We start from the raw sequence: 18,028 nt of genomic DNA, 5'->3' as shown, positions 1-18,028 counted from the left end.
TGAACATGAAAAACCAAGATGTAGATCTGCTGGTTCTCGGCCAGCCCTCGAGCTAAATGCAGGATCAAGTTTTAAGCGGTTAGCCATTCAAGTTACTAGTTGAAAAATTGTAAGTACGTGATAACCAGAAACATAATAGCTACAAGAAGAAGCATCGTATATTTATCTCTTTCCGCATCTAACAATTGAAGAAAATGCCCTAACTGACACCTAGAGGGAAATAATGTTTTTAAAATTACAAGTTAATAATATGGATATTATTAATATTACCATTGTGACACTGATTCACAACATACACAAAAATCTAATGTTTTAGTGTGTGATCAATCGTCACACCAGAATACACTCTTCAACAATGACATAAGAATAGTCATGTGATTTTATACTGACCAAAGTTTTTTAATTTGGCAGCACTTCCGATTTCTTTATTGGTTGTCTTTGATCCCAATAACTTAAAAAAATCCCATGTATATTTGTTTGTACAGTGTATTTGACCTCTATATAACAACTAAGACAAATTAAATTACAACCTCCTCTTTTACTACTATTTTCATTTATCATATTTGTCTTCATTTTCTCTCTTTTTATATGAAATACTTTAGTTTAAAAACCTTGGTAGTCTTCAAAATTACTCCATAGTATCTTGCATCCACTCTCAACAAGCCTCTGCAAGTAATATTAGTTGTCGACATATGGTGACATAAACTTCCGGTATATGTTAACAAGAATCGACAAGTGTCTACTAGGTGCTCGACGAAATAGCCTTATGAAATTTTTTTGTTGATATTATGACCCATTATTTAAAAATTCTGACTACGTGATTGCACACCCTGGAGTCTAAGGACCATTTACTTGAAATGACATACATTGTAGTTTCGGGGAATTCAAGTTGGACCAGGTAATAATTGCAGTGCTTGTTGTGGTCTGGGATTTTATGAGCAGAAATGAACGACCTATGATAGGAGAAAGAAGAAAGATCAAGTTTGGACTATGGCTTCTACTTTACTGCGGTTCAACCAAACACAAGATGACAATGTAAAATTTGGATTATCATCTTTGTTGTTTTCTGAGAAACGCTACTTACCGGGTTTTGAGGCCAAGCTCACCACATTTCGGAGTTAACCTCCCTCCTTTAGCAGTTTAGATGAACTTCTTGTTGTTTAGTTCACATCAAAATGCATATGTGATTCATTGTGAGCATGGTCTAAAATATCCATAATATCCCGATATTTCCATCGAAATTTTTGTGTTTTTGGACTACTGATATTTCCGATATCATCGATATTTTAGACCTTGCTAAGTCACTCATGTATCTTACCATGCAATGTATAAAGTGTAAAATATTGTACTAATTCATTATATATAAATGATTATGGTGTGTTTAAACTTCTACTACATATTTTATACACTCAAAATGTTTGCCAGCTCACTATATAATCAACTTAAATCAGTTATATCCATCATGCAATGCATTTCCTTCCAATTTTTTGTGATAAACTAATAGATAATTGACTAAATAAACATCCTGCAAAGTTTCAATAAAAATTTCCAAGTTTTTCTTATAATTTTCGTGGTTTTTATTCAATTATTATCGATATCGATAATATCCCGATATTTTCATCGAAATTTTCGTGTTTTTGAATTACCGATATTTCCGATATTATCGATATTTTATACCTTGATTGTGAGACATTAAGTATGGAGGGGGACTAAGCTCCCTGGCATCTCCTTTGATTGTATAGTTATGATTGCGACGATTGTAGTTTGGACGAAGTTCTACTAATTTAATTCAGTTGGAATTTTCACGATTTTAAATAATTTACTAATTCTGCTAATTTAAGTTTGGACGTTCGGAACACATGTGAGACATTTCTTGTACAATTTAGTTGACCCTTAAAATTAACATCGAAGAATTAATAAAATTAAAGTAAAACTTTAACCAAACTCATTACTTATACACACTAAAAAAAATTCATTAATCATAATTAGAAATTCATTTATTAATTCTTGCTTGAATCTATGTATTTATTTTTGAACAAACGGTATCTTCTACATTAAGGGAGTGGGGAGTGGGATAAGTGATAGGATTTTTAGGTACCTAGGTAAAGAGGTTAAAATCACACAAAATACTTAGAACAAGATAGTTGCAGTATAAACGGCTTAAGTAAGATCGTTTTCCGCAGGTTTTATTTAAAACAATTTATGAAAAACCCTAATCCTAGTTAATTACCTGAAAGTAAAGATTGGAAAAGGTTGATTTTGAATTTAAAAGTAATAAAAACGAATTTTAATAAAAGTAATTTAGGGAAAGCAACTAATAACCAATTAAAAAGGAAACAAATCAAAGAGAAAATGTTTTGAGAAACAAATTTGGAAAAGCACTAGGGTTCTGCCGTTCCCTTAACAATTCTACATGGATTTACTAATTACTTATGATTTACCCATGCAACTTTGACGATTAGGTTTTCCTAAAATATATCCTACTTGGAATCTCCAACATAGAACGTATATCTAACATGCAACTCGTCTGTGACGTCCAGATCGAATGTGAACATGTAAGACTCATTAAGTTTTACGATAACCTTTTGAAAAACCATATAACCCTTAAGATGTGTCCTTCATCCTAAGCAGCTACACATATTAAACACAAGAAGCCTTAGTCAAGTTTAGGGACAGCCCTTGCATCAAATTACTTTTTGGACAGCCCTTACATCAAATTACTTGTCTAAATATCCTAATGGTCACGAATTATTAAGACAAATAGATAGTTTAAAGCATAATGATTAATAATTCAAAACTTGCATGCATAAATTCATAAGAAAGTGAAAAAGAGACTACATATTCATGCTGAGGCTTAGGCATCGCCCTAGCAAAAGAAAATTAGTTACGTATATTCATAATTAAAATCAACATAATTGTATTAAACTAGAAAAAGAATGAAAAAACCTTGAAAGTATAAGTCTTGAAATCTCTAAGCTTTGCACAAAATCTTCTCCCAATCTTGCGTACATCGAAGAAGCCCCCCTAGGTTTGCCAAAAGACTTATTTATACTACTCGAAATAAAATCCTCCTAGTAAAAGGTCTTAGAATAAGATTAGGAAACTAAATAAATTGAAATAAAATAAGAAACATAATTCTAAATTAACTTGGTAAACTCGCCTATAAATCTGCACAGCCACGTTTTGAACCCAAATCACTCCAAAACTGTGCCAAAATAGCTGGATTTAAAGCTTGGACTATTCTGAACACTTCTCCAAAAGGCCACGAACCTCTTGGGCTCCAAAACTGCAGTTTAAGCGCAGAAACATCATTTTTCAACAACACCCACTGCTCCTTTATTAAATCGCCAGAAAATAACCGCTTGGTAGAAAAATCTCAAATTTTGACACGAACAAACCAAGAGACACACGAACATCCTCTAATTTGAATCACTCCAAAATTCGTCTGTTTGGTCATGTTTTGCTCCACATGAAGTCGAATGTCCTACATTGAAAATATAAAACAAAGTATCAAAATTCTACCAAAATAATTACCAAACTATATTGAGAATAGGGTAAAATATATCATATAATATTGACTCATCAATAAGCATCACAATAAAGTAGCAATAATATAATTCAAATCCACATTTAGCGATAATCAAATTTAAGACTTCTCACAATAGGGATATCACTTAAATATACAAATTTTCGTCTCACAATTTCCATGCTAATGAGTTCAGAAAGTATGGATGAATGGGAAAAGCGACCGCGTTGGAAAAGGAAAATTGGATAAAATGTCTGGGTAAAGTAAACCCACAGGCGGAAGTGTTGTCAAGTATAATTCTGATGGCATATCCAACAAGCAGCTTTCATAGCTCAGTTGGTTAGAGCACCCGTTTAGTAAGCGGGAGGTCTTGAGTTCAACTCTCAATGAAAGCAAAAAAACTCAGTTCTTTCTTACATCTTTTACTTTTTGTTCAAGTATTGCACAGTCGCACTGCAAGGAGAGATCGAAAACCAGCTTCATCATCTTATTGAATTTTGAAATGAACACAAAGTCTTTATTTACCACAAGTTCTATACATGTCCAACTAAATACTCCAATAATTTTTTTTTTCCTTTTTTCATTTTCTCCCTAACCAAACACGATTTTCTGTGCTTGATTCTGGTCACAAATTGGAAATTACATTATCTGCACTACACAAACTCCGTTCTTCACCTACACATAACAACAAAGAGTCTAGAGGCGATCTTCCTATTTCACTAATTCAGCAACCCGCTAAGTCGCGCCACTTGAGGTAAACGAGCCCTGCACGGTAATGGGTGTATGCGCCTGCCACTACCAATACGTGAAACAGCTGGTGGCTGTGCCCTGCTATGTCGAATTTCCCTGGCATCCATCTTTCTGGAATCCTCGTCGCATAAACCAGGGCTCCAACCCCGTAAAGAAGCCCCATCAGAATCTCATATCCAGTTGTATGGAGTGCCTCAGGTTGATCAGAAAACAAGATGAGTTTGTGCATAACAGGTAAAATCCCGGACAGGCCCATGCCAAGAAAAAGAGATACACGGACAATTCGGTATTCGGGATTTTGAAAGACTGGGACGAGGGAAACCAAGACTGTGGCAATTCCCAAGAGGGTTATGAATCCCATGTAGAGGGCGCAGAAGAAAGGGTCGCACATGAAGGTGTAGTAGACGAGAGGGTAGAAGGAAGTAGATATAAGGGCTGCAATTCCAGCATAGTCCATCCTGAGCATGATATATGACATGCGTTCAGAGTGGCAAGAGAGAAGATGGCATGCGCTGCTGGTCAGTAAGCAAAACATGGCTCCCCCCAAGAACGCAAAAAACGGCCATCTTGTGATTGGTCTAATCATCAGTGGTGCTATTATGTTTGCTACATCCTCCTTCATGCTACGCTGCATTAATCCAAACAACAAATAAAAGTAATCTATTAGCTCGACGCATCTGCAAAACTACATGAACATTGACAATGGATTATATGAATTGGGGATTCTAACTGCTCATCCTTTTACAAATTTAATGCTCCAAACAACAACAACAACAACAAAGCCTTTTCCCACTAAGTGGGGTCGGCTATATGAATCCTAGAACGCCATTGCGCTCGGTTTTGTGTCATGTCCTCCGTTAGATCCAAGTACTCTACGTCTTTTCTTAGAGTCTCTTCCAAAGTTGTCCTAGGTCTTCCTCTACCCCTTCGGCCCTGAACCTCTGTCCCGTAGTCACATCTTCGAACCGGAGCGTCAGTCGGCCTTCTTTGCACATGTTCAAAATCACCGGAGCCGATTTTCTCTCATATTTCCTACAATTTCGGCTACTCCTACTTTACCTCGGATATCCTCATTCCCAATCTTATCCTTTCTCGTGTGCCCACACATCCCACGAAGCATCCTCATCTCCGCTACACCCATTTTGTGTACGTGTTGATGCTTCACCACCCAACATTCTGTGCCATACAACATCGCTAGCCTTATTGCCGTCCTATAAAATTTTCCCTTGAACTTCAGTGGCCTACGACGGTCACACAACACGCCGGATGCACTCTTTCCATCCAGCTCGTATTCTATGGTTGAGATCTCCATCTAATTCTCCGTTCTCTTGCAAGATAGATCCTAGGTAGCGAAAACGATCGCTTTTTGTGAGCTTCGCTAGATTGCTCCGGTCATTAGTGTGGATAAGTATATAAATGGATAGAGATAGGAAAGCAAACACAAGATGTACGTGGTTCACCCAGATTGGCTACGTCCACGGAATAGAAGAGTTCTCATTAATTGTGAAGGGTTTACACAAGTACATAGGTTCAAGCTCTCATTTAGTGAGTACAAGTGAATGATTTAGTACAAATGACATTAGGAAATATTGTGGGAGAATGATCTCGTAATCACGAAACTTCTAAGTATCGGAGTGTGGTGTCGTCTTGACTTGCCTTATCTGTCTCATAGGTAGATGTGGCATCTTCTCTGGAAGTACTCTTCCTCCATCCAGGGGTGGTATCTTTAACTGGTGGAGATGCACAAGGTAATGTATCAATTTCACTTGAAGCTTACTTGTAGTTTCAGGCTTGGTCAAGCGCGATACAAACCATGTAGTAGGAGTCCCCCAAGTCGCCGAGCTAGGGGGTCTGCTGAAAGAGGTGACAGACAAGGTAAGCAATCAGAGCTCCGACTGATTGTTCACCTTCTCCCCATCTTGCAGCAGCATGAAGGATAAAGAGAAGAAAAATGAGAAGAGATGATATGAGATACTTTTGCTTTTGAAGAAGTAACTTTCCACAGGCTTATTCTTGAACTGAGCTGGAGGGTTTTCTGGTTTCCTCCAGAGTATAAGGCCGACTGAAGAATTTGAGGGTCAAAACAAGTCCATCAAATCTAGAGTACGTTCCACCCTGCTGATATGGGATACTTTTGCTTTTGACAGAGTAATGAATGTATCGGCACGTGTGCTGTTACGCTTGTCTCCACATGCTTCCTTGTATCCTTCGCACTTGCCCTATCTGTTCCTTAAGCAGATGCGGAATCTTCCCTGGAAACATAAGATGTTGAAGATGAGTACTCGAGAGCAATGCCAGGTAAGTAATCAGGTAAGGGGTTCCAGGCAGTCAGTTCCTGGCTGGAAGCTTGATTCCAAGTGCTGACTGATTGCTCTTTCTCCTTGTCTTGCAGGTAAAAACAAGGCCAAAAGAAAAGACAGGGAAAAAGCATGATATGGGATACTCTTGCTTTTAACCCTGATGATATGAGATATTCTTGCTCTAGTATAGCTTGTTTGCAGAGATATTATCGGGGGGAAAGAAAGCTGAATATTTCGAAAGGCTTCGTTGGGAGTGCCCTCTCAGATATGATGAAGGGTTGAGCATTTTTGCAGGTCTGCCTGTCCGTTGGGGATGGAGGTCGACATATATAGGAGTCTCCCTAACAACAAGTAGTAATGCTATTCCTTTACCCTGCTTGGTCATAGCACGGTAGTGGGAGCTGCCAGTTTCACATGTTTTAACTCTGTCAGAGCACTTTGAAAAAGTGGTCTGTGGTATCTGGCTCTCGAGATTCGGAGAACGATGCCTCTTCGATTTTTGAGAAAGCAATCATGCTGGGGGTATGACTCTCGAGATTCGGAGAGCAGTGTCTCTTCGATTTTTGAGGAAGTAATCATGTTGGGAGTCTGGCTCTCGAGATTCGGAGGGCGGTGCCTCTTCGATTTTGGAGCAAGCAATCTTGTTGGGAGTGTTGTCTCGAATGTGAGTAAAGGTTGGGCATGTTTGCTAGTCTACCTTGCCACGAAGCACAAAGGTTGACACACAGGGACTTTCCAATTATCCAGCAATGGTACTGTTCCTTTACCCTCTCTTCGATTTTGAGAAAGTAGTCATGTTGGGAGTCTGGCTCTCGAGATTCGGAGGACGGTGCCTCTTCGATTTTGGAGCAAGCAGTCTTATTGGGAGTGTTTTCTCGAATGTGAGTAAAGGTTGGGCATGTTTGCTAGTCTACCTTGCCACGAAGCACAGAGGTTGACACACAGGGACTTTCCAATTATCCAGCAGTGGTACTGTTCCTTTACAGTTGTGGGTAATAATATGGTAGCTAGACCTTCAAAATTTATGTGTCTAAACTTTTGTTAGTGCTGTTTCTTTGCTATTCTTTTACCTTTCTTGGTCAGAGCGATGTAGTGGGAGCTGCAAGCTTCACGTGCTCAACTTTGGCAGAGAACTTTGGCAAAATTATTTGTGGTACCCATGAGCTATTGTTGCGTGTGGGAAGTGGGTGATTGAACAGTAAGATTCATGTGCTTTCTACTTCACCAGAAGTCTTCGACAGAATGCCCATAATTTCTGCAAAGCTGAGTGTGCGTGTGATAGGTGCTGACAAGGCTAGAAAAGTAGGTGCCTCTTCGATTTCTGAGATCGGCCCTCGTGGTCTCTGAGCAGCCCAGCTTTTGAGAAAGCGAGCGCCTCTTCGATTGATTCGGAGAACGATGCCTCATCGATTTTTGAGAAAGCAATCATGCTGGGGGTCTGGCTCTCGAGATTCGGGGAGTAGTGTCTCTTCGATTTTTGAGAAAGTAATCATGTTGGGAGTCTGGCTCTCGAGATTCGGAGGGCGGTGCCTCTTCGATTTTGGAGCAAGCAATCTTGTTGGGAGTGTTTTCTCGAATGTGAGTAAAGGTTTGGCATGTTTGCTAGTCTACCTTGCCACGAAGCACAGAGGTTGACACACAGGGACTTTCCAATTATCCAGCAATGGTACTGTTCCTTTACCCTCTCTTCGATTTTTAAGAAAGTAGTCATGTTGGGAGTCTGGCTCTCGAGATTCGGAGGACGGTGCCTCTTCGATTTTGGAGCAAGCAATCTTATTGGGAGTGTTTTCTCGAATGTGAGTAAAGGTTGGGCATGTTTGCTAGTCTACCTTGCCACGAAGCACAGAGGTTGACACACAGGGACTTTCCAATTATCCAGCAGTGGTACTGTTCCTTTACCCTTGTGGGTAATAATATGGTAGCTAGACCTTCAAAATTTATGGGTCTAAACTTTGTTAGTGCTGTTTCTTTGCTATTCTTTTACCCTTCTTGGTCAGAGCGATGTAGTGGGAGCTGCAAGCTTCACGTGCTCAACTTTGGCAGAGAACTTTGGCAAAGTTATCTGTGGTACCCATGAGCTATTGTTGCGTGTGAGAAGTGGGTGATTGAACAGTAAGATTCATGTGTTTTCTACTTCCCCAGAAGTCTCTGACAGAATGCCCATAATTTCCGCAAAACTGAGTGTGCGTGTGACAGGTGCTGACAAGGCTGGAAAAGGCTGGAAAAGTAGGTGCCTCTTCGATTTCTGAGATCGGCCCTCGTGGTCTCTGGGGAGCCCAGCTTTTGAGAAAGCGAGCGCCTCTTCGATTTTTGAGATCGACCTTCGTGGTCTTTGAGCAGCCCAACTTTTGAGAAAGCAAACGCCTCTTCGATTTCTGAGATCAACCCTCGTGATCTCTAAGCAGCCCAGCTTTTGAGAAAGCAAACGCCTCTTCGATTTCTGAGCAGGCGCCTCTTCGATTTCTGAAGCTTCGTCGAGTGCAGATTTTTATAGGGGCTGGCATTAAGTTCCAAAGCACACTTGAATCTCCACCAGTAGAAGCTTCATTCTTGCACTTCTAAGATCTTGATTTGTCCGACCTCTTCTCTCTTCAACACCTTTGAAAATGTCTGGCCCCTCCGACCGTCGTTTTGACTTGAACCTTGTTGAAGAGGCAGCCCCGCCTTCTCCAGACAACATATGGCGCCCATCCTTCGTCTCCCCTACTGGTCCTCTTACCGTTGGGGATTCCGTGATGAAGAATGATATGACCGCTGCGGTGGTGGCCAGGAACCTTCTCACTCCCAAAGATAACAGACTACTTTCCAAACGGTCTGATGAGTTAGCTGTTAAGGATTCGCTGGCTCTCAGTGTTCAGTGTGCAGGTTCTGTGTCTAATATGGCCCAACGCCTATTTGCTCGAACCCGCCAAGTTGAATCATTGGCGGCTGAAGTGATGAGTCTCAAACAGGAGATTAGAGGGCTCAAGCATGAGAATAAACAGTTGCACCGGCTCGCACATGACTATGCTACAAACATGAAGAGGAAGCTTGACCAGATGAAGGAAACTGATGGTCAGGTTTTACTTGATCATCAGAGATTTGTGGGTTTGTTCCAAAGGCATTTATTGCCTTCGTCTTCTAGGGCTGTACCGCGTAATGAAGCTCCAAATGATCAACCTCTGATGCCTCCTCCTTCTAGGGTTCTGTCCAGTACTGAGGCTCCAAATGATCCCCCTCCGGTGCCTTCTCTTTCTGGGGCTCTACCGACTGCTGAGACTTCTCCTAAGCAACCTTTGTGAAGGCTCCCTCTTGTGTGCTTATTTTGACTCATGTATATGTACATATTTGTAGCTTATCGGGGATATCAATAAATAAGCTTTCCTTCATTTCAACGTATTGTGTTAAATACACCAAAGCCTTCTTCGCTAAGTTCTTTGAATTTTCTTTTGTTAAAGCTTGTATGTTGAAGCTTTCTGAGTGGAGCATGTAGGTTGGGGTAGTGTTCCCTTAATTTCCCGAGTGAGGAAAACTTCTCGGTTAGAGACTTGGAAAATCCAAGTCACTGAGTGGGATCGGCTATATAAATCTTAGAACGCCATTGTGCTCGATCCTGTGTCATGTCCTTCGTTAGATCTAAGTACTCTAAGTCTTTTCTTAGAGTCTCTTCCAAAGTTTTCCTAGGTCTTCCTCTACCCCTTCGGCCCTGAACCTCTGTCCCATAGTCGCATCTTCTAATCGGAACGTCAGTAGGCCTTCTTTGCACATGTCCAAACCACCGTAACCGATTTTCTCTCATCTTTCCTTCAATTTCGGCTACTCCTACTTTACCCCGGATATCCTCATTCCTAATCTTATCCTTTCTCGTGTGCCCACACATCCAACGAAGCATCCTCATCTCCGCTACACCCATTTTGTGTACGTGTTGATGTTTCACCGCCCAACATTCTGTGCCATACAGCATCGCCGGCCTTATTGCCGTCCTATAAAATTTTCCCTTGAGCTTCAGTGGCATACGGCGGTCACACAACACGCCGGATGCACTCTTCCACTTCATCCATCCAGCTTGTATTCTATGGTTGAGATCTCCATCTAATTCTCCGTTCTTTTGCAAGATAGATCCTAGGTAACGAAAACGGTCGCTCTTTGGTATTTCTTGATCTCCGATCCTCACCCCTAACTCGTTTTGGCCTCCATTTGCACTGAACTTGCACTCCATATATTCTGTCTTTGATCGGCTTAGGCGAAGACCTTTAGATTCCAACACTTCTCTCCAAAGGTTAAGCTTTGCATTTACCCCTTCCTGAGTTTCATCTATCAACACTATATCGTCTGCCAAAAGCATACACCAAGGAATATCATCTTGAATATGTCGTGTTAACTCATCCATTACCAACGCAAAAAGGTAAGGACTTAAGGATGAGCCTTGATGTAATCCTACAGTTATGGGAAAGCTTTCGGTTTGTCCTTCATGAGTTCTTACGGCAGTCTTTGCTCCTTCATACATATCCTTTATAGCTTGGATATATGCTACTCGTACTCCTTTCTTCTCTAAAATCCTCCAAAGAATGTCTCTTGGGACCCTATCATACGCTTTTTCCAAATCTATAAAGACCATGTGTAAATCCTTTTTCCCATCTCTATATCTTTCCATCAATCTTCGTAAGAGATAGATTGCCTCCATGGTTGAGCGCCCTGGCATGAACCCGAATTGGTTGTCCGAAACCCGTGTCTCTTGCCTCAATCTATGCTCAATGACTCTCTCCCAGAGCTTCATTGTATGACTCATTAGCTTAATACCCCTATAGTTCATGCAATTTTGTACGTCGCCCTTATTCTTGTAGATAGGCACCAAAGTGCTCATTCGCCACTCATTTGGCATCTTCTTCGTTTTCAAAATCCTATTGAAAAGGTCAGTGAGCCATGTTATACCTGTCTCTCCCAAAAGTTTCCACACTTCGATTGGTATATCGTCTGGGCCTATTGCTTTTTTATGCTTCATCTTCTTCAAAGCTACAACCACTTCTTCCTTCCGGATTCGACGATAAAAAGAGTAGTTTCTACACTCTTCTGAGTTACTCAACTCCCCTAAAGAAGCACTCATTTCATGTCCTTCATTGAAAAGATTATGAAAATAACATCTCCATCTGTCTTTAACCGCGTTCTCTGTAGCAAGAACATTTCCATCCTCATCCTTGATGCACCTCACTTGGTTTAGGTCCCTTGTCTTCTTTTCCCTTGCTCTAGATAGTTTATAGATATCCAACTCTCCTTCTTTGGTATCTAGTCGTTTATACATATCGTCGTAAGCCGCTAACTTAACTTCTCTGACAGCTTTCTTCGCCTCTTGCTTCGCTTTTCTATACCTTTCACCATTTTCATCAGTCCTCTCCTTGTATAAGGCTTTATAACATTCCTTCTTAGCCTTCACCTTTGTTTGTACCTCCTCATTCCACCACCAAGATTCCTTTTGGTGTGGGGCAAAGCCCTTGGACTCTCCTAATACCTCTTTTGCTACTTTTCGGATACAACTAGCCATGGAATCCCACATTTGGCTAGCTTCCCCCTCTCTATCCCACACACATTGGGTGATTACCTTCTCTTTGAAAATGGCTTGTTTTTCTTCTTTTAGATTCCACCATCTAGTCCTTGGGCACTTCCAAGTCTTGTTCTTTTGTCTTACTCTTTTGATATGTACATCCATCACCAACAAGCGATGTTGATTAGCCACGCTCTCTCCTGGTATAACTTTGCAATCCTTACAAGTTATACGATCCCCTTTCCTCATTAGAAGAAAATCTATTTGTGTTTTTGACGACCCACTCTTGTAGGTGATCACATGTTCTTCTCTCTTCTTAAAGAAGGTGTTGGCTAAGAAGAGATCATATGCCATTGCAAAATCCAAGATAGCTTCCCCATCCTCGTTTCTCTCCCCAAAACCATGGCCACCATGAAAACCTCCATAGTTGCCTGTCTCCCTGCCCACGTGTCCATTTAAATCTCCTCCTATAAATAACTTCTCCGTCTGAGCAATTCCTTGCACCAAGTCTCCAAGATCTTCCCAAAATTTCTCCTTCGAACTCGTATCCAACCCTACTTGAGGTGCGTACGCACTAATCACATTGATAAGTTCTTGTCCTATTACAATCTTGATTGCCATGATTCTATCTCCTACCCTCTTGACATCTACAACATCTTGTACCAAGGTCTTGTCCACGATGATGCCAACACCGTTTCTCGTTCTATTTGTGCCCGAATACCAAAGTTTAAACCCTGAGTTTTCTAGATCCTTTGCCTTACTACCAACCCACTTAGTTTCTTGTAGGCACATAATATTTATCCTTCTCCTCACCATAACTTCCACTACTTCCATAGATTTTCCCGTTAAGGTTCCTATATTCCACGTTCCTAAACGCATTTTGCTCTCTTGAACTCTACCCTTCTGTCCTAGCTTCTTCACCCTCCCCCGTCTAATAGGATCAAAGTACTTCTTTTGTGTGTCCCGGGTAAAGTTGATAGGAGCATATGCTCCCAAACAACTTTGAGTGGAGTCGTTCGAAAAGAAGTTTCTATGGCCCCCTTGCTCATTTAACACTGCATCCGGGTGCCGATGGAGATACAGCGACCCTTGCTCACTTATCACTGTGCTCAGGCCACACAGCGCGCCACTTACGGGTGACGCCCTAGCTTTAGCGCGATTTTGTTCTGGATTCATTTTCATAAGGATTCGACGTGATCATGGAGTGCCGGCTGTCGACTACCTGACGCCCTCCCCCTCCTCCTTTAATGCTCCAAAGAGACAATAAAATTGTGTGTGTTTCTCTGTGTGTGTGTGTGTGTTATTTTTAATATCAGGGGCTACGGATGCATTGCAACTAGCACTATTTAGTCACACAATAAGATTATAATGGATTGGGGTGTGTGTGTGTTAAATTTAATATCAAGGGGCTACGGACGCTTTGCAACTAGCACTATTTAATCACACAAACTATTAGGGGAAACAGTTCTGCAAACCACATTTATACTAAAAATGATCTCAATAAATGATAAAACTCTAAGCACATTATGCTAGAACATCAAAGCCTTATAAATGGGGTATTGGGGCTTTAAAGGTAGAGCATTTACCAGAACACAGACATCGGTTTGGTTGCCATGGGAGAATCGTTGCGGCAAACAATTATTCAGAAGTTCCATAACATGCCAACCAGAGAGTGATGGCAGCAGATCCATTGAAGTTAATGATGTCTTTAACTCTTCTCTAAGTCTGTTTAGATCTGGCATGTTGGGTAGGGAAGGGAGGCATGTCATGAATTCTTCACTTAATTTGTGCAGATCAGCCTTTTTGAGCACATCAGGAAAATGCTGTAGAGCATGAAGATCAACGACCTCTGGAACCTTAATCGCAGTGTATATGGTCAGGGAAAGAAAAAGGAAGAATCCGATCAAATGCCTGGAAAGCAATAAATTGTCATATTCACAGTTTAATCCACTATAGTTAACTTCAGAAGAAAAAAGGAATATGGTAAACAGTTTTTACTTTCGCATTGAATATTGCAAACTTCAAAAGGGGAAACATAGAAACTGTTTGAAAAAACACCCATCAGACCTATTAATCATATAGGTAAAGACCAAAGAATCGCATAATTCCATTTATGTACAAACATACAATTTTCAAAAAATACGACTCGTAAACGGATAGAGGCTTACGTCCAAACATTTAGCGTCTCGTTGTGGATGGTAAACATACTAAGCAAGACCTGCTTCAATGGCCATTCGGACCGGTAATGGCCCAAAATGAACTCATTGTCCCTCAAGTAGTTCGGCAAACTGTGGTACTCAACCAGCTGATACTTCACCTTCTTCCACAGCCGCTTTCCTTTGCCTTCCTTTGAAGAAGATGCCCGATTGTTCTCCATTGCCTCAGGTGCAAGTTTTGGATCTTCAAAATTTTCGACTTCGCTCCCCATTTTCTGTTCAACCCCAAATCATACAATGTCACACTTAACAGAAATGAAAAATTCTCCATTTGGTCGCCAGACAAAATTATAAAATACCAAAAAGTGAACCCACATCCTAAAGCAACGATCTTTATCAAATCCAGAGTAAAAAAAATCCAAATTTGCATCAATTTTTTCACTTTTGTAGTCAAATTTCAAAACTTGCAGAGAGAATCCGCAAACCCATTAGTCCTAATCTCACTGTCCATTTTCTTTGGCTACATTTTCTTGGAAACCAAAGCTAAATTAAAGGAATGCAAAATACAATATTAACAATCTAATCACAATTAGTAAGTAATGGTGCGAAATCAAAGCATTTCAAGCAAAACCCAGATGAGAAAACATACGTAAAAATTGAACGGCTGAGGACAATCAAAGCAGCCCCCAGAAGGAGATCCCTCTTCCGTCCCAGATGGGGCTTTCAGAGTTCGTCCTTTTTATATATATTTGTGTAAACAACGAAGCGGTGATAATCAGAGAAAAGAGAGTTGTCCCTGTGAGAAAGTGCCAAAAAAAATAATTGGATTATGAGAAGAACCCACGAGGGGAACGTGGACGTGGGTTATTAAAATAGAGGTTTGGGAATTGAGGGGAGAGATTCGATTGGGGAGATGCGGAGATGCCGATGGAGGTCGATTGGGTCACTTATTAGGTCGCCAATTAATAAGTGTTACGAAGTTTGGCACGTCTTGTAGGAAAATGACTTGTCTCGTGAATCGTGATGAATGAAAATGAAGATATTTTTTCAAAGTGCTTTAAATTATGATTAAGCCAAGGCAGTCTGGTCTTTCAGTGGTAAAAGTATTCATCATCAACCGTCAGTTTGTCATCTTCTAACTGACTTAAAATTGAGGTGCTCTTTTATTTTAGACATTGAATTTGAAGTTTAGGCCATCTCCAACCGAAGGGTCCAGAAGGCTAGAAGGCCGAAAATAGCACTAAAATCGTCTCCAACCGAGGGCTAGGCTAGAGGGGTCTGGAATCTGGGAGGGCCCCACGGGATCGGAGAGGGCTGGAGGGCTGGCTTATTTTTTTTTTAATGTTTTCTATTGCTGTCGGTTAAAACCGACAACATTAAAGAGGTTTTATTTTATTTTTAATAGTTCTACTATTAGTGTCGGTTATAACCGACACTAATAGTTTGAATGTTTTTTAATATAACGGCTAGTAGCTGTTGTATTATTAGGCTTTTTTTTTTTTTAATGAATTTAAACTTTTTTTTTCCCTTTTTTTTTTCCTTTTCATATTAATCAAATTTTGTTTCATATTTTTTTTCAATTCTATTTTACAAAATTTGTTTCAATTTTTTTTTAAATTCTATTTTTTTCCTATAACTTCTATTTTACAAAATTTGATTCATATTTTTTTTCCTATAACTTCTATTTCACAAAATTTGTTTCATAATTTTTTTCAATTCTATTTTTTTCCTAGGCCATTTATACAACATTAAATTAAATTAAGTAACATGAAACAACATTAAACAATATGAAATAACATTAAATAACATTAACCAACATACAAATTATACAACATAAAAAAACATTTAACAACATGAAACTTAAACAACATTTTTAAAAACATTTAACAACATAAAACTTAAAAGCCTACTCCATGCTTCTTTTGGCCCAAAGATGAGCAACAAGATCCTGTTGTAGGTACGTATTTGTGGCACGAGAACGTATCATTCTACAGCGCCTCATATACTCATTTATAGAGATACTACCAGTTCTTGGATTGAAAGGCAAATTAGGCCCATCATATATTTTTGCTAGAGCCCTTCTTGACCTATTTGGATTGACCTGCTCTGTCCTGCTTCTGTTGAAAGTATGGATTGACCTGCTGGACATCACGAAGTAAACGCTCGAAGACATGACGCCTCATCCGGAAGCGACGTCTGAAATCCTCTTCTGTGTACACCGAGTCGGGGTTGAAGTAGTTGTTCATCAGATTGGCATGCGCCATCGCTCTGTTTCGTGGTTTGTAAGAGCGACCAGCAACAGAGCCACCCCATTGAGGTTGTTCCTCAGTTGGCTGACACACCATGGCCGCAGCCATGGCTGCTACCATGTTTTGTGTGTTGCGCCTTACTTGAGCTTCTTCATCAGACTCCTCATCTTCTTGTCTCATTTGCGCCCATTTTGCTTCCAATTTGGAATTGGATGAGGACCCCCAATTGGAATTGGACGAAGATCCAAAGTTGGAATTCATTGCAAACTTGAATTGAAAGAGATTGAATTGCAAGAGATTGAATTGAAATAGATTGAATTTAAAGTTGTGTGAATTATAGCCCAATATCCACCCTATTTATAGCAAAAAAAATTCAAATCCAACCGCTAGCTGACATCATGTTGACGTCACCTAGCCGTTAGATTTGAATTTAAATTGTAGTTTTTAAATAATAAATTATGTTTGGCCCTATGGCCCTTTGGCCCTCGGTTGGAGACGGTTTTTTGTGACAGGGCTAAAACGAGCCCTTTGGCCCTCTGGCCCTCGGTTGGAGACGGAGGCAAATATGGCCCTGTACTGTTCATTAAAATATTAATATCTTGGGGAATCTTGGAGGGCCAGAGGGCTCAAACGAGCCCTCTGGCCAGCCCTCGGTTGGAGATAGCCTTAATATTATCAGGATTTGTATGTGTCATGTGATTCATAAATAACATGTAACTCAATTAAATAAAAGGTCTTGATTTTAATTGATATGTTTTTTCGTAGAAAAGATATTTATAAAGTGATTTATAACATAAACAGTTTTGATTATAAATAAGAAGTTTGTTGAATAGAACACGAAGTAAATTAATGAGGAACTCCTTCTCAATCTTAAAGGAGTCAAGCTTTTCTCTTAAAGAATATGTCGCTAGTAGTACTGTCTAAATATTTCTCTCCACTTGTAAGCCTTCATAGTAGTTTGAGTGAGTGAGATACTTATATAGGAATCAAACTGCTTGAGTTTGATACATATATATAGGGGAGGTCGCGGAGCTGGAGGTGTCTGAAGAAGTTAAGTTAGGTTCTGACTTTGAGGCAACACCAGAAGAAGCCACTCCTGCCGATCCAAGGCTCCCAGTGGAGTTCTATCTGCTGCAAATAAGGTAATGGCGTCGATGTCATGACTAGTTCTGAGATGTAGTTTTAGATTTAATTCTAAGACGATTTAATTGGCCAGGAAGGGGACTGTTTCTTCTATAATTCGAAAATGTGCCCAAGTCACGGACTTGGGTTCTCGCACCTTTTCTTTGAATGAATTGATCTTTTGCATGATGATCGTATTTGATTAGGTAGTCCTACTTAGATATTTAAGCCTGATATAGTAGAATGCTTCAAATTTCTCATCACTTGCTTCCACATTGTGAAAACATAGTATAATCTTCCAATCTTTCTGAAGTAAGCTAATTTTGAAGTATGGAGTATTGAAGCGAAACACGGGTAAGTTTGTAGGCCCAAGACAAAGCTTGAAGCCCCCTAGATAACATTGATTC

The 18,028-nt window shown here is 40.1% G+C and overlaps 1 protein-coding gene and 1 non-coding gene across 2 annotated transcripts; one reads left to right on the top strand and one right to left on the bottom strand.

Moving 5' to 3' along the window:
• Positions 1 to 3,847: 3,847 nt before the first annotated feature.
• Positions 3,848 to 3,921, top strand: TRNAT-AGU (transfer RNA threonine (anticodon AGU)). Its single transcript has one exon. It is a non-coding gene; the product is annotated as a tRNA-Thr (tRNA).
• Positions 3,922 to 3,990: 69 nt separating this feature from the next.
• Positions 3,991 to 15,179, bottom strand: LOC126603981 (heptahelical transmembrane protein 4-like). Its single transcript, XM_050271022.1, has 4 exons — positions 14,900 to 15,179; positions 14,263 to 14,525; positions 13,681 to 14,005; positions 3,991 to 4,904 (listed from the first exon to the last, which is right to left on the bottom strand). Exons 2-4 carry the CDS (start codon positions 14,520 to 14,522, stop codon positions 4,251 to 4,253), a joined length of 1,239 nt encoding a protein of 412 aa, XP_050126979.1. The 5' UTR covers positions 14,523 to 14,525; positions 14,900 to 15,179; the 3' UTR covers positions 3,991 to 4,250.
• Between the last annotated feature and the right edge of the window lie 2,849 nt (positions 15,180 to 18,028).

The sequence above is a fragment of the Malus sylvestris genome, chromosome 15 (assembly GCF_916048215.2).
Source record: "Malus sylvestris chromosome 15, drMalSylv7.2, whole genome shotgun sequence".
NCBI classification, from domain to species: Eukaryota; Viridiplantae; Streptophyta; class Magnoliopsida; order Rosales; family Rosaceae; genus Malus; species Malus sylvestris.
The sequence above is the reverse complement of the archived record's forward strand: the minus strand, read 5'-3'. Positions and strand labels throughout refer to the sequence as shown.

Coding starts and splice junctions, on each gene's coding strand:
- LOC126603981 (XM_050271022.1), bottom strand. CDS start 14,522: ATGGGGAGCGAAGTCGAAAATTTTGAAGATCCAAAACTTGCACCTGAG. Junction 14,006..14,262: donor GAGACGCTAAATGTTTGGAC/GTAAGCCTCTAT, acceptor ATTGCTTTCCAG/GCATTTGATCGGATTCTTCC. Junction 4,905..13,680: donor AAACCGATGTCTGTGTTCTG/GTAAATGCTCTA, acceptor GGATTAATGCAG/CGTAGCATGAAGGAGGATGT.